The 17116-nt window shown below is 44.9% G+C and overlaps 1 protein-coding gene across 10 annotated transcripts in view; it reads right to left on the minus strand.

Moving 5' to 3' along the window:
* Positions 1-1622: 1622 nt before the first annotated feature.
* The window catches only part of C2CD5 (C2 calcium dependent domain containing 5), a 190175-nt gene continuing 174681 nt past the window's right edge, over positions 1623-17116 (minus strand). For all 10 annotated transcript variants that reach the window (XM_082256116.1, XM_082256123.1, XM_082256121.1 and 7 more), the window contains one exon: positions 1623-1812. In XM_082256116.1, coding sequence (XP_082112242.1) covers positions 1672-1812 — 141 coding nt within the window. In that variant the 3' untranslated portion in view covers positions 1623-1671. The remainder of the gene's footprint in view (positions 1813-17116) is intronic.

The raw sequence follows: 17116 nt of genomic DNA on the forward strand, positions 1-17116 counted from the left end.
CCTGAGCTTCCTCCTGGCGCCCTGGACTTGCAAGATGCTTAGGGAGTGAAGCGATTATGTCACAGGGATATCAAATAAAATCAGAAAGACATCGTACTAAAACCTCCATTTTCCTAGTTTGCCCTTTACTTTGCAGCAGTTGTGCTGAGATTCTAAATATGACTTTGATGTCCAATAGCACCAAAGTTTGATTCAGTGCCTTCAGTAGCCAGCAATTAGTAACAAACATGGTCAGACATACTCCTCTGCAATACAAGTTTGTGTGGGGACACTAATGGGAGGTGATGCTGTGATGAAGGGTGTGGATATTATTCAACTCTCCCAGCAAAGAGCAGGGGGAGAGCAAGAAGTAGCATTTTTTCTGAAAGAAAAAAAGAGGATTATTGTACTGAGTAAAATCCTCTTCTTGGAGTCACTCGAGGGACACAGGAATTCAGATATTAGGTGGTTATTCTGTATGCCTACAAGAGGATAGTATACTGGCACACAAAAAGCTGTAAGTATGCCCAATAGAAACTCTCCTTTACCTGGCATGCCTTATTTTGTGGCAAGCGCAGTATTGAGAGCATGAACATAAACATGGGGGGGTGCTTGGTGTGACCTGTATCCTTTAATAGGCTGCATAAAAAGGATTTTGTGGCGAGTACGAAAATCCTATTTTATTTTTCATCCTGACATTCACACAGGAATTAAGATACTGCTTGGGGTGTCCTAAAGCCGTTTAACTGAGGGATGGGCAGAGCAACATCCACCAATAGGCCCAATAGAATAGAAATAAGGAATGCCTGTAGCCCAAAAGCCACCTGAAAGACCTATGCCTGAATATGAAACCGGGTGAGACTGAGCCCCCTACCAGATAAGGGACCTGCCAACATGAACAAGGACCTACAACACTAGCAAAAACACTGAGACATGCTAGGTACATTAGAGGTTATTCTAGGTTGGCAAACAATTTCTTGCTTGCTAGTGTCCAATCCTCCTGTAACATGCAGTATAACTCGACAGTCTCTGAATTCCCGTGACCTTCAATGGACAAGAAAGAAAAGTACTTAAAAGTCTTTCCAAGCACAATCAGTCACAGATCATAATATGTGGTGCACAAGATGATAAAAAAATAGTTCAGAGATTTAAAGCAGGCTTTAAATATATTATGTGCTGATAGCGGCCACCTCAGCTCCTCCTGCATTTTTGTTGTTTGGATTAAGGTGGTTTCACTTTACAGTAATTTTTTCCAAAACTGGTAATTTGCAGCGATTCATCACAGCCATACATGAACCGATAGTGAATGCCCCCCCAATTGTTCCTGCTACACCGGAATGCAGCACCCCAAGGGTCACAGCAGATTTGCTGGACTCACGCCGACAACCATGGAATGAATTTAGTTACTGGACACATTATCCAATCATATTTCAGACAAAGAAGCTCAATCTGGGTGCCGGCCTTCCTGTGTCTGCATAGCTGGGATCAAAGGGAGGTTAGATTAGGGATTCCAGTTCAGTGAAAGTTTTACAACGAATTCTGGGTACATGCAGAAAATTATTGCTATTATATCGCTGCATTCTACAGATGTGAATGTCCAGATTGTAACAAGCAACACACAATCTGAATGGATGATAATTTGGCAATATTGTGCATCCTCCTGGCAAGATTAGCCTCCTCCTTTACGGATTATCATGTCCCTTCTCTGCACGACACTGCTGTTTGGTTTGTAGAAATTGTCGTGGACTGCTGTGAAGCAGGTGGTGCTCCGTCTGATTCTAATTCTCTCGTAAAGATAACAGCATCACCACTGACGTTCATAAGACACTGTGCCTAGAAGAGAGGAAAATGGAAGTTTATATTATTGTGTAAGCAATTTAGGCATTGGCTGGAACAGCTCCCAATTATGTTCACCTAAAGAGACTCTGTCACTTTGCCCATTTAGGTCTCTAATCAACCACACCCCCTTCCCCACCCATTCACAAATACTCACCTTGGCTATGCTTCCTTTGCACAAACTGGAGTTACTTGGATATGGGAAGCATGTGACCATCTCCCTGCTTGTTTAGGGACCCCAATTATACTTACCTAGGTGGATGTAGCATCAGTCCAATGCTGCACCTGTCCCCTGGCGCCTCTGCACTGAGAATGGAGCGATCGAACACCGCCGATCGCTTGGTTCTGACAGCTGGCTGCCCCGGCTCGTTCACTGACAAGTCAGTGCGTGTGACCGGCGGACCCGATGTCCGCCGGTCACACTACGATCGCTCCGGTGAAGGGAGAAAGAAGGAGCGGCTTATGTAAACAAGCCGCCCGTCATTCTCCCTGGTGTAAAAATGAAGATCAGAGGGTTCTACTATGTAGGACCGTTGATCTTTGTTTTTACACCAATAGCCATGTCCCACTACAGTTAGAAACACGCCCCTAGGACACACTTAACCCCTCCCTCTCCAATACATTTAACCCCTTCCCTGCCAGTGTCATTTTTACAGTTACAGTGCATATGTATAGCACTGATTACTGCAGTAATGTCACTGGTAACCCCAAAAGTGTCAAAAATGTCAGTCAAGGGTCCGATCTGTCCGCCGCAATGTCGCAGTACCGAAAAAATTGCAGATCGCCGCCATTACGCGTTAAAAAAAACCCACCAAAAATGACAAAAATCTTTCCCTTTGTTAGTAAACGCGATGACTTCAAAATACGCTTTTTGCGATTTTTTTTAACAAACATATGTAGCATAAAACAAATTGGCCGAAAATGTTAAAAAAATTTTGATTTTTACATTTTTTTGGGGGAATTTCATATAAAAAAATGTGAAAAATATTGTTATTTTTGCAAAATTGTCGCTCTTTTTTTGTTTATAGCGCATGATCAAAAAATCGCACAGGTGATCAAATACCACCAAAAGAAAGCTCTGTTTGTGGGAAAAAAAGGACGTCAAATTAGGTACAGCGTCGCACGACTGCGCAATTGTCCGTTAAAGTTACGCAGTAAAAAAATCGCAAAAAAACCCTGGTCTTTTAGCAGCCAAATCCTCCGGGCTTAAGTGGTTAAACTAGAAATGGCGACGATCTGCGATTATTTTTGCGAGACTGCGACAGACAGATCGGTCCCCTAACTGACATTTTTGACACTTTTGGGGGTACCAGTGACATTACTACAGTAATCAGTGCTATAAATATGCACTGTTACTGTAAAAGTGACACTGGCAGGGAAGGGGTTAACTTTTATTGGTGATCAAGGGGTTAATGTATGCCTGGTGCTTACTGACGTGTGTGGGGGGAGGGGACTGTGTGACACAGGCACAGATTGCAGGTTCAGCTATGCTAAATCCTGTAATCTGTGACTGCCTGTCACTTAGGAGATCCGCCCACTTTGTTTACACAAGCGGGCGGATCTCCACACTCGATCCCCAACGATCGGGGAAGAGCGGCGGTGATCACCGCCTCTCCTCCCCTGGCCCGACTCCCGCTGTGTCTGAATACAGCGGGAGCGGGCCTCCAGCGGCACGCGCGCCGCCCACAAGGGGATGAGTCCAGTGACGTAGGTCTACGTCGCTGGACGATAACGAGCCACTTTGCCGCAGTACCCTCAATGTGAGCGGTCGGCAAGTGGTTAAACAAAAAAAAAAAAAAAAAATCGCACATTCTGTTATCGTACAAGACACATTTTCGCGCTTGTCCCATCGAATAATTTTGCATGAATTGTCATGATCGGCTCTCGAAAGCTGTGTACTAATGATCAGATTATCGTACGATTGCTTTGAAAGCAATATTTTGAATACTAATATACAAAGATACTCCCGCACCATCACTTTAAAAGTGGTCAAATGGCCGACTGCCCCTAGCACCGGTCAGCAAATCCTTAGCCGAAAGGAATCTAATAAATAAAATATTGGTGCTACATACCAGCTGATAAGTAATAATGTAAGAAAAAACAGGATGATGTAAATCCTACATATGCATGTGACACACTGCGCACAATGCACACAATGCATCCGCTGTGCAAATCAACTGAGAAGAAAATATTAATAAAAGAATTCGAATTAACACGTGTATCACACTGAGATTGGAAAATTGATACAAAAATATTTCAAAGTGAGTAATAAAGATTGCAATCAATGAGCCCAATAGCAAAATTCAACCATATATGATAACTGGTGAACAAAAGAAGGGATCAATAGAAGTCCATAACAAAAAATAATCAAAATGTTTTCCATAAAAAACAGAATTACCAGTTGAGCCCGCCATAGGAGGACCCACTGAGGCAGCTGAAAGTAAAGGATCAATCAGCGAAAGATACCAATTTATGCTGTAACCTTACAGCTGTAGGGTGAGAGACTAGCACAAACAGAGGTGTCACTGCACTTAATAGAAAAGACACCAGTCACTTTCTTTATATTTTGCATGGTGAATGGATCTCACACATATTCATATTTTTGTGCGTTGGATTTCATGTTTGTTCTTTAACCACTTCCATACAGAGCAGTTACACCCCCTTCCTGCCCAGACCAATTTTCAGCTTTCAGCACTCTCACACTTTGAATGATAATTACTCAGCGTCATGTAACGCTGTAACCAATCAAATTTTTTCACACAAATAGAGCTTTCTTTTGGTAGAATTTAATCACCACTGAATTTTATTTTGCAAATAAGTCTTTTTTTTCATAAATTTAGGCCAAAATTTATACTACAACACATCTTTGGTAAAAATAACCCCAGTTAGTGGATATTATTTAGTTTGTGTGAAAGTTATAGAGTCTACAAGCTATGGTGCCAATCATTGGAAATTGATCACACATGATGTACCGATCTCATTTCTTGATGCCCTGAAATGTCAGGACAGTATAAATACCCTCCAAATTACCCCTATTTGGAAAGTAGACATTCCAGGGTATTTAGTAAGAGGCATGGTGAGTTTTTTGAAGTTGTAATTTTTTTCCCACAATTCTTGGGAAAATTAAGATTTTTTTTTTTTTACACAAAACTGTCATAACAACAAGTTATTTCTCACACACAGTAAGGGCATACTTGCAATTACACCCCAAAATACATCCTGCTACTCCTCCTGAGTATGGCAATACCACATGTGTGAGACTTTTACACAGCCTTGCCACATACAGAGGCCCAACATGCAAAGAGCACCGTCAGGTGTTCTAGGAGCATAAATTTCACATAAAATTTCATTACAACCTATCACACTTTTGAAGGCCCTGGAACACCAGGACAATGGAAACCCCCATAAAACGACCCCATTTTGGAAAGCAAATACCCCAACACATAATCTAGGAGGCATTGGCTGCAGGTAGGTACTCAGGTACTCTGATGGGCTGCAGACAGGTACTCCGGTACAATGATCGGCTTCAGAAAGGTACTCGGGTACTCTGATGGGCTGCAGATAGGTACTCGGGCACTCTGGGCTGGAGACAGGTACTCGGGTACTCTGGGCTGGAGACAGGTACTCGGGTACTCTGGGCTGGAGACAGGTACTCGGGTACTCTGGGCTGGAGACAGGTACTCGGGTACTCTGGGCTGGAGACAGGTACTCGGGTACTCTGGGCTGGAGACAGGTACTCTGGTACTCTGGGCTGGAGACAGGTACTCGGTACCCTGGGCTGGAGACAGGTACTCGGGTACTCTGGGCTGGAGACCGGTACTCGGGTACTCTGATGGGATACAGAGAGGTACTCGGGTACTCCGATGACAGGCACTCGGTTACTCCAATGGCAGGTACTCGGTTACTCCAATGGGAGATACTCGGTTACTCCAATGGAAGGTACTCGGTTACCCCAATGGAAGGTACTCAGATACTCCAATGGCAGGTACTCGGGTACTCCAATGGCAGGAACTCAAAGTACCCCGAGAACCTGTCATCAAAGTGCCCGAGTACCTGTCATCAGCCCATCAGAGTACCCGAGTACCTGTCATCAGAGTATCCAAGTACCTGTCACCAGTCCATCAGAGTACCCAAGTACCTGTCACCAGCCCATCAGAGTAACCGAGTACCTGTCATCAGAGTACCTGATGGGATGGTGACAGGTACTTTGATGGGCTGGTGACAGGTACTTTGATGGGCTGGTGACAGGTACTTTGATGGGCTAGTGACAGGTACTCTTTATTGGGGGGGGCAATCAGTGTGTTTTGGGGTGCACCGTGATCAGTAACTAGCTGTTACCGCAATCTCCTCCTCACACAGAATCAGTGTGTGAGGAGGAGAACACGGTAACGGCTAGTTACCGTTGTCTCTGTTGACATTCTGTGACCGGCTGTGATTGGACACAGACGGTCTTGTGGTTGGCTCTTTACCCTGATCAGGGATGGACTGCGTCAGAATGACACTCTCCATCCCCGATCGCCGCTCTGCACGAGGGAAGTGCATGTGGCCGGCTGTGATTGGACACAGCCGGTCACAAGGTAAAGAGACATTTTTTAAAGGCTCTTTACACCGATCGGGATGGGCTGTGTCCCGACGGATCAACCCTGATCACCGGGCTGTGCGGATCGACACAGTGCTCCTGCCGATGTCAGTTTTTACTGCGCCGGTATGGAACTGGTTAATCATTATTTTTTTCTATGTACTTGTTTTTATTTTTCTTCATTATGGCCTTATACTGATTACTTTTTTTTTCACCAGTTATCATACAGTTGTGCTCATACGTTTACATACCCTGGTAGAATTTATGATTTCTTGACCATTTTTCCAAGAATATGAATGATAATGCAAAAACTTTTCTTTCTCTCATGGTTAGTGTTTGGCTGAAGCCATTTATTATCAATCAACTGTTTTTGCTCTTTTTAAATCATACAACAGAAACCACCCAAATGACCCTGATCAAAAGTTTACATACCCCATTTCTTAATACCGTGTATTGCCCCCTTTAACATCAATGACAACTTGATGCCTTTTGTGGCATTTGTGGATGAGGCTCTTTATCTTCTCAGACTGTAAAACTGCCCATTCTTCCTGGCAAAAAGCCTCCAGTTCCTGTAAATGCTTGGCTGTCTTGCATGAACTGCACGTTTGAGATCTCCCAGAGTGGCTCAATGATATTGAGGTCAGGAGACTGAGATGGTTACTCCAGAACCGTGACTTTATTCTACTGTAGCCAATGACAGGTGGACTTGGCCTTGTGTTTAGGATCATTGTCATGTTGGAATGTCCAAGTACGGCCCATGCGCAGCTTCTGGGCTGATGAATGCAAATTTTCCTCCAGTATTTTTTGATAACATACTGCATTCATCTTGCCATCAATTTTGACCAAATTTCCTGTGTCCTTGTAGCTCACACATCCCTAAAACATCAGCGATCCACCTCCGTGTTTCACAGTAGGAATGGTGTACCTATCATCATCGTCCTTGTTGACTCCTCTCCAAATGTAGCGTTTATGGTTGTGACCAAAAAGCTCAGTTTTGGTCATCACTCCAAGTGACTTTGTGCCAGAAGGTTTGAGGCTTGCCTCTGTGCTGTTTGGCGTATTGTAAGCGAGATACTTTGTAGCCTTTGCGTAGTAATGGCTTTCTTCTGGTGACTCGACCATGCAGCCCATCTTTCAAGTGCCTCCTTATTGTTTATTTTGAAACAGCCACACCACATGTTTTCAGAGAGTCCTGTATTTCACCTGAAGTTATTTGTGAGTTTTTCTTTGCATCCCGAACAATTTTCCTGGCAGTTATGGCTGAAAGTTTAGTTGGTCTACCTGACCGTGGTTTGGTTTTAACAGAACTCCTCATTTTCCACTTCTTGTTTGAACACTGCTGATTGGCATTCTCAATTCCCTGGATATCTTTTTATATCCCTTTCATGTTTTTTTCAGTTCAATTACCTTTTCCCGCAGATCCTTTGACAATTCTTTTTTGCTTTCCCCATGACTCAGAATCCAGAAACATCAGTGCAGCACTCGATGAAAGATACAACTGTCTGTCAGGAGTCCAGAAACAAATTGACCTTTTATATATATATACACACACTAATTACAAGAAAACAGATCACAGGTGAGAATAGTTACCTTTAATAGCCATTCAAACCCCTTTGTGTCAACTTGTGTGCAGGGTATGTAAACTTTTGATCAGGGTAATTTGGGTAGTTTCTGTTGTCATTATGATTTAAAAAGAGTAAACACAGTTGATTGATAATAAATGGCTTCAGCCAAACACTAACCATGAGTGAAAGAAAAGTTTGTGTGTTACCATTCATATTCTCGGAAAAATGGCCAAGAAGTCATAAATTCTGCAAGGGTATGCAAACTTATGAGCACAACTGTATATGGATGAATTTTGCTAATGGGATCATTAATTGCAACCTTTTTTACTCACTTTGAAATATTCTTGGATCACTTTACCAAAATTCAGTGTGATACACCCGATTTTGAAATTTTTGCAATATTTTATTCACAGTTGATTTGCTGGTATCCGATACCGCAGCACCAATATTGTATTTATTAGGTATTTTACATACCATTTTTTTAAACTGTGTGTATGGGCCATAAGGCAGGCAGAATGAGATTTTTGATTTACCTGCAAAATCCTTTTCTTGGAGTAAAACCACATTAACATAGGGTATCTGCATTTTCTTTATGGTAGGGTTATGCTGCCACCTTCAAGTGATTGGACACTGGTAAAAAAATACCAGGAAATACCCTCCTAGGCATAACCCCTATCCATTAGGCAAGGTTTTTGTTTTTTTCGTAGTAAGCCATAAACCACAAAGGCAGAGGGTGGCATTCTTGTGTCCTCTAACATACTTCAAGAAAGGGATTTTACAGGTAAACCAAAAATCCCATTTTATGTATCCTACATAGCATGACAAAGGGTGCTTCATCCTCAATAAGATAGGGATGTCCCAAAGCACTAAATAAGAAAGGGGGGGGGGGGGTCAACAAGGTAAAAAGCTAACAGACCCCAAACAACTAAACCAAACCAGGTTAGAACCTCACTCAGCAATCTGCGAAACATGCCGACCATGTGTTGCACCCTCAGCAGCACTAACATGCACTTGGTGAAACTTTGTAAAAGTATGTTCCGAAAACAAGGCATGTAACTTTACAAACCTGTGCTATCAAAACCTGATGACAAATAGCCCAGGAAGCCTGCTGGTAAAATAAGCCAGCACCAAAAACAGAAGAACTTTTCCTCCCAGACCATGAGCTTGAGAAATATTCTGATGGATCCATCTAAAGTAGATTTGGAAACTGGATGACCCTTCCTTGGGCCTCCAGCAAGCACAAAGAAGTAATCTGTCTGATGAATTGCAGCAGGTTCAACTTCAGGTAACACTTTATAGCATGAACCACATCCAGGGTGTGAAAAGCCTTGTCCCTCAGCGTCTGAGGCTCTAGAGGCTGTCTTTTTTGGGATGGAATGAAGAAACCACCTTAGATATAAAGAATGTCTGAGGTTGTAAAACCGCCTTGTCATGGTGGAGCACTAGGAACAGTTCCCTTATAGGAAAGAGCAGCCTATTTGGAAACTCTGAAAGCCAAAGTAACAGCAAGCAGAAAAATAACCTTCTGAGTCTGAGGTATTAAAAGGAATATCCTGGATGGGTGCAAATGGAGATTTAGAAAGGGCCAAGCTGAGGTCCCATGGAGTCACCAGAGTCTTAACCAATGGAACAATACGTGTTATGCCTTGCAAAAAGGCTCACACCAAGGAGCGTGAAGCAATCGGCCTGTGAAAATGAAACGCCAAGGCTGAAAATGTGACCTTTGATCAAGGCCAGTCTCAAGTCATCTCTAGACTGAAGAAATGCCAGTATGCAGACAACTACATAATTTTGAGGGTGAAATCTGCAAATAAAACTTCCAAGTAAAGTCATAAATCTTTCTAGAAATCACCTTCTTAGGATTCAGCACTGTAGGAATGACTTAATCAGAGATTCCCCTGTCCCTTAGGACTCTGGCTTCAACAGCCATGCAATTAAAGCCAGTGAATAAAAAGAAGGATGGAAGATCAAACCTTGCAACAGTAGGTCAGGTTTATCCATAAGTGTCAAGGGGTAGTCCGCTGACATGTTCAAAATGTCAGAGTACCAAGTTCTCCTGGGCCAGGCTGGGGCAATCAGAATCACTGGAATTCCTTCCACTTTAATTCTGCAAAGCAGAGGGGGTAAAAGCTGTAATGGCGGGAAGGCATAAGTTAGGGAGAACTGGGGCAATCAGAATCACCACAATTCCTTCCACTTGAATCCTGCAAAGTAGATGAGGTAGAAGCTGTAACGATGGGAAGGCTTAAGTTAAGAAGAACTGGTCCAATAGCGTCCCCAGAGCATCCACCACAAACGTTTAAGGATACCTGGGCCTCAAGATATGGCTGTTCTGCTTCACTCTAAATCTTTTTGTCAGGAGATTCACATCTGGCGTTCCCCTTCATCGTCAGAGCTCCTCAAATACCTTTGGGTGAAAAGCCCACTCTTGCGGAGATAGATGTTGACAGCTGAGGAAATCCACCTGCTATTCTTCCACGCTTGGAATGTGGACGGCGGACAGTGTGGGAATATGGAGGTCAATTCAAGACACGAAACAGCTTGATCCTGGGAAGTAAAATTTCTGGGGCTTCCTTGATGATTTATGTACTCCACCGCCGTGGTGTTCTTCGACTGAGGCCTCACAGGGAGGTGCTTCAGCTGCACTGCATCAATGTAGCAGGGCAAGGGGAATCACCCTCAATTCTAAAATGTTGATGGGCGACACAACCTCCTGTAGTGACCAAGTTCCCTGGACGGAATCATTTTCCCAAACTCCCCAACCAGCCCACTGGGCTGGCATCTGTAGGATCTGTCAGGATCTTCAAAAATACAGGGAAAAAAGATTTTCCCATCTCCAGCATGTGAAGAGATCCGCCAATCCAAAGACAGTCGTGTGTCAGAGAGAGCCACGGCATTGGGGAATACAGCAACTGTGTCCTCCTGCCCCATGCCGCCAAGACATTACGTTGGAGGGGCCCAAAATGAAACGGAGATGAAGATGTTGTGTCAGATGCCACAATCCAAATCTCACAACCTTTGCAGTAGAGGACTCAGGAAAAGGTAACTTCAAATTAGCGCAAACAACTTCCATGAGAAAACTCACACAGGCCTTTAGGGTCTGAGATAAACCCAGACCCTGTTATTTTTTAGCAGTAGATTACTTACATGAGGATTCTTCTGCATCCCTGTCTACTAAAACCTTCTCCTCATCCTCCACTGACTCCTCCTCCTTTACTAGAGAGGGGTAATACTTCTGCTTGCAACCAGGATGATCCAACCTGGCAAGAATGTCAGAAAGCTTGTGATGTAAACCAACAATGGTAGTCCTCCTTGACACAAAAGCACAAGAGGAAGGTGCCTGGAAGTAGCAGAGATAATAAATAGGTGGAGGGAGTCAGATCTTCAGAGAATATTCTCACCCCAAGGGGATACAATGCATGGGAGGCTGCATCCAGGTTCCTCTCTACCTGAAGAAGGTGGTTGGGACCCTCACCCCCCCCCCCCTCTCTGCCTATGAAGAGACATAGCCTGCTTATCAGTGTAAAATAGACCTTTGTTGAGAACAGCAGCCTGAGTCAGCTGACCGGGAACCATGCACTGGTTGCCCCTGGTGGTTAGACTCCCTTCTACTCCTGCCAGTGCCCCACCGTTCACATAAGGAAACGTCACATGGCCCCTTTAATACTTGCTGTGACCTGTAGTCCCACACAAGAACAACTCGGCTTTGACCTGTAGTTCCACAACGAAAAGTATTCTGCTGCGATCTGCAGTCCCACAGAAGGCTCCCATGCCGCTGAAACCCTTTAGTCCCCTCTTAGCACCGTTCTATTGTGACCTGTAGTCCCACAGCTAGCCAGCTCTGCCTCCTCACATACAGTATCTCACAAAAGTGAGTACACCACTCACATTTTTGTAAATATTTAATTATATCTTTTCATGTAACAACACTGAAGAAATTACACTTTGCTACAATGTAAAGTAGTGAGTGTACAGCTTGTATAACAGTGTAAACAAAAGTGAGTACACTCCTTAGTGAAAATGTCCAAAGTGGGCCCAATCAGCCATTTTCCCTCCCCGGTCTCATGTGACTCGTTAGTGTTACTAGGTCTCAGGTGTGAATGGGGAGCAGGTGTGTTAAATTTGGTGTTATCGCTCTCACTTTCTCATACTGGTCACTAGAAGTTCAACATGGCACCTCATGGCAAAGAACTCTGAGAATCTGAAAAAAAAGAATTGTTGCTCTACATAAAGATGGCCTAGGCTATAAGAAGATTGCCAAGACCCTGAAACTGAGCTGCAGCACGTGGTCAAGACCATACAGCGGTTTAACAGGACAGGTTCCACTCAGAACAGGCCTTGCCATGGTCGACCAAAGACGTTGAGTGCACGTTCTCAGTGTCCTATCCTGAGGTTGTCTTGGGAAATAGGTGTATAATTGCTGCCAGCATTGCTGCAGAGGTTGAAGGGGTGGGGGATCAGCCTGTCAGTGCTCAGACCATACTCCGCACACTGCATCAAATTAGTCTGCATGGCTGTCATCCCAGAAGGAAGCCTATTTTAAAGATGATGCACAAGAAAGCCCGAAAACAGTATGCAGAAGACAAGCAGACTAAGGACACAGATTACTGGAACCATGTAATGTGGTCTGATGAGACCAAGATAAACTTATTTGGTTCAGATGGTGTCAAGCATGTGTGACGGAAACCAGGTGAGGAGTACAAAGACAAGTGTCTCTTGCCTACAGTAAAGCAAGGTGGTGAGAGTGTCATGGTCTGCGGCTGCATGAGTGCTGCCGGCACTGGGGCGCTACAGTTCATTGAGGGAACCATGAATGCCAACATGTACTGTGACATACTGAAGCAGAGCATTATCACCTCCCTTCAGAGACAGGGCCGCACGGCAGTAATCCAACATGATAACGACCCCCAAACACAAACAGGGTGACAACTGCCTGAAGAAGCTGAGGGTAAAAGGTGATGGACTGGCCAAGCATGTCTCCAGACCTAAACCCTATTGAGCATCAGTGGGGCATCCTCAAACAGGAGGTGGAGGAGCACAAGGTCTCTAACATCCACCAGCTCCGTGATGTTGTCATGGAGGAGTGGAAGAGGACTCCAGTGGCAACCTGGGAAGCTCTGGTGAACTCCATGCCCAAGAGGGTTAAGGCAGTGCTGGAAAATAATGGAGGCCACACAAAACATTGAAACTTGGGGCCCAATGTGGACATTATCACTTAGAGGTGTACTCACTTTTGTTGCCAGCGGTTTAGACATTAATGGCGTTGTGTTGAGTTATTTTGAGGGAACAGCAAATTTACACTGTTATACAAGCTGTACACTCACTACTTTACATTGTAGCAAAATGTAATTTCTGCAGTGTTGTCACATGAAAAGATATAATAAAATATTTACAAAAATGTGAGGGGTATACTCACTTTTATGAGATACTGTAGGAACCCAAAGATGGCCGCTCTGCCCCTAAGTTCCACTACTGCTATGCAACACCGCCTAATTAAAATTACCCTGTCCCACCTGCCAGGGAAGCAGGATTACCAGCAGGGCTACCCCTGGGCAATCACCATTCCTGTTACAGGAACCTCTTGGGGGGTTAATTTTAAAAATTGATTTTTATACTTGACAGCAAAAGATATAGGAATATTTTTAGACAATACATTACAGAGTTTCTTGTATCATCAATGCAGTAAATTTTATATTGACATACTGAATATGGAAACCACTTCAACATTAAACTAGAAGCAGGAGAACATAAACAACATACACTTCTTCCTGTGTGTTCAAACAATATGCTTCTTGTACTTAAAACTGTCAGGATCATCTTAACGCAGTTAATATATACATATGCACACTATATTACCAAGAATATTGGAATGCCTGCCTTTTCACGCACATGAACTTTAATGGCATCCCAGTCTTAGTCCGTAGGGTTCAATATTGATTTGGCCCACCCTTGGCAGCTATAACAGCGTCAACTGTTCTGGGGAAGGCTGTCCACAAGGTTTAGGAGTGTGTCTATGGGAATGCTTGAGCATTCTTCCAGAAGCACGTTTGTGAGGTCAGGCCAGTACTGATGTTGGAGAGAAGGCCTGGCTTGTAGTCGCTCGAATTCATCCCAAAAGGTGTTTTATAGGGTTGAGGTCAGGACTCTGTGCAGGCCAGTCAGGTTCCTCCACCCCAAACTTGGCTCCTAAAATGTCTTCTTCTTTTACATACAAATTCTCTGTATAACACCATGTCTGAATAGAAGCTGAAGATAAGAAAATCGAGGGAGGAGAAAAAAAAATAGTGAAGGGAGAGACAGGGTGAAGTTGGATAAGAAAGGTGGGGTCTGGGGGGAGAGTAGCTTTAGTCCCACAATGATAAATAAGCAATCTCATGTGTGCCATTCATGTAAATTGGGGATCAAATCTTTACCCATCACAGTGGGCAATGCCACAAGGGCCTTCATGGGCTCAACTCCCCAGCTGGGCATAACTGCCCTGGACCTGTACAGCACCCCACCTGTCTGCAGGGCAATAGATCGTTGTACCTTAAAAGGCCATCCCCACGTGTCAAGGTACCATTCCTCTGAGCGTAGAAAGGCCATAGGTGATAGATTTTTTGGGGGGGACTCCTAATCCAAGATGGAACCGTTGAGAAGTTAGCTATTCTTTCATGCATAAAACTGAAAAATGTGATTTTTGACTTACCATAAAAATCCATTTCTCTGATGTTCATTGACGGACACCGATTCTGATCTTCCTGACCATTGGGTTATACTGCCCCCTCCAGGAGGCAGATGAAGCGAATAGTCCTTTTCGAGGCCCATCCGTAAGCACAAATAGTGAGTCTGACTTCCTAAAAGACTTCGTAGCTACCAGGTACACTAGCATGAACCAGCAACACAATGTCCTCACTCAGATGGGAATCAGAGACAACTTTTGGAAGAAACGATGGACAGGGGTGAAGAACCACCTTATCTTTGTGGATCACCAAATAAGGGAAATGACAGGACAATGCCGCCAATTCCGACACGTGCGCTGTGAGGTAATATACACCAAAAAGGCCACCTTCTGGGACAGTATAAGCAGGGGAATCTCCCAAATATTTTCAAAGGGAGGCTTCTGGAGAGCTGAAAGCACCAATTTGAGATCCCAAGGCAGTAGTGGGGACCGCACTGGTCAAATGTCGAACCCCCTAAATAAAAGTACGCTCCAGGGAGTGCGTGGCCAAGGGTCGTTGAAAAAAAGACAGCCAAGGCCGACACCGGGCCCTTAATGGTACTCAAAGCCAATTTCTGCTCAACCCCCATTGAAGAAAGCCCAAGACCCGAGCCACTGAGAAAGAGTGAGGGTGAACACCAAGCGACTCACACCACAAAATGTACGCTTTCCAGGCCCAATGATAGAACTTCCTAGAGGTAGACTTCCTAGCTTTTAGTAGTGTAGGAATCACCGACCCAGACAAACCTCTATCCTTCAGCACCTGGCTTTCAACAGCCAAGCCATCAAAGCCAGCGACTGTAAAGCAGGATGGAAAATTGGCCCTTGGGACAGCAGATCCTCCCTGAGAGGTAGTGTCCAAGGGGCGTCTGCGACCAGCCGCACCATGTTTGCATACCAAAACCGGCGAGGCCAATCCAGAGCTACTAGAATGACCGCAATTCCTTCTGCCTCAACCCTGCGCAAGAGTCTTGGCAGAAGCTTGAGAGGAGGGAAGGCGTAAATCTGACGTTACTGGCCCCAGGGGGCCACCAGCATGTCTGTGGCGTCCGCTAGCGGATTCCGTGACTGTGCCGCAAACCTTTGCACCTTTCTGTTGAGCCGAGGTGCCAACAGATTCACCTCGGGGTTGCCTCACCTGAGACACAGCTGATGAAACACCTCCGGATGAAGGGACCACTCCCCTTGGTCCAATGCCTGCCAACTGTGATAATCCGCCTGCCAATTTTCCACCCCTGGAATGTGTACGGCAGAGAGGGCCAGAATGAAACATTCTGCCCACCGATGTCAATAGAGGCAAGGCATTCCTCCTGATACAGAGATGCCACCACTGTACGAATAGACTATTCTGAACTTCTGTACTTGAGATCCAGAATTGGACGCACCTTGCCTTCTTTCTTCGGGGACCGTGAACAGGTTTGAATAAAACCCCTCTGAAATTGGAACCAGAGCAATCACCTCTTGAAGCAACAGGTCTTGCACCAGCCCAAAGAGGGCTTGCAATCGGTCCAGGAACAGATGCATATTGGAAGGAAAGAACCTTTCCAGAGGGTAACAATGAAACTTGATCTTGTAGCCAGACCGTATCACTTTGTGGACCCACTTGTCTTGCACTAAGGAGTTCCACGGGCCCGGAAACCAGCAAAGACGTCCCGCCCACCCCAGGCACGGGTGAGGGTGCACCTTGAGAAACCCACTTTGGAGTTGCTAGACCAAGGTCGCTTGGATCCTCCCGAAGAGGCCTTGAAAGGCTTTGAATCCTTGTCAGTCAACCGTGAGGGACAAAAAAAATTTCTTGTGAGCTGAGGATGGGCCACTTCTGCGACAAGGTTGCCCTTACTAGCCTGCGGAAGAAAGGTGCTATTCCCCCCCGTGAGACTCAATGAGGTCATCCAGGGTAGCTCCAAACAGGCTATCTCCTTGAAAAGGAAGATCAGTTAAGGCTTTATTAGAGGTCTGGTTCGCAGACTAACATTTGAGCCACAAAACACGCGTAAGGACCGCTGCCAAAACAGATAGTCTAGAAAACAGGGGAGCCGCACCCAAAGAGGCTTGACAGATAAAACTGCAGCCCCTGGACCAACTGGTCCCCCAACTCAGCAAAGGCATCGGGGAGCTGCTCACCTTCCAGCTCACAGCGTAAAAGCTTAGCCCACTCAGTCAGGGTTTGTGACACCAGGGCAATGGTGAAGACTGGCCTGAGTGCCAAGCCAGCCACATTGAACATATTGCGGGTCACAGCCTCCGCTTTTCTGTCAGTCGGATCCCTAAAAGTCAGTGATTCTTCTACCGGAATCATGGTTTCCTTATTCAACCTGGAAACCGGGGGATCCACCACCGGTGGAACAGACAGACCACTTCTTAAAGGAGGTCTTCTTCAAAGGGGTACCTCATTGCGAATCGCTTAGGGACCACAAAGGGATGTTTTGGACTTTCCCACTCTTCAAATCTGTCAAA

The sequence above is a fragment of the Pelophylax lessonae genome (genome assembly GCF_965119305.1).
Source record: "Pelophylax lessonae genome assembly, chromosome: 4".
In the NCBI taxonomy this organism is placed as follows: Eukaryota; Metazoa; Chordata; class Amphibia; order Anura; family Ranidae; genus Pelophylax; species Pelophylax lessonae.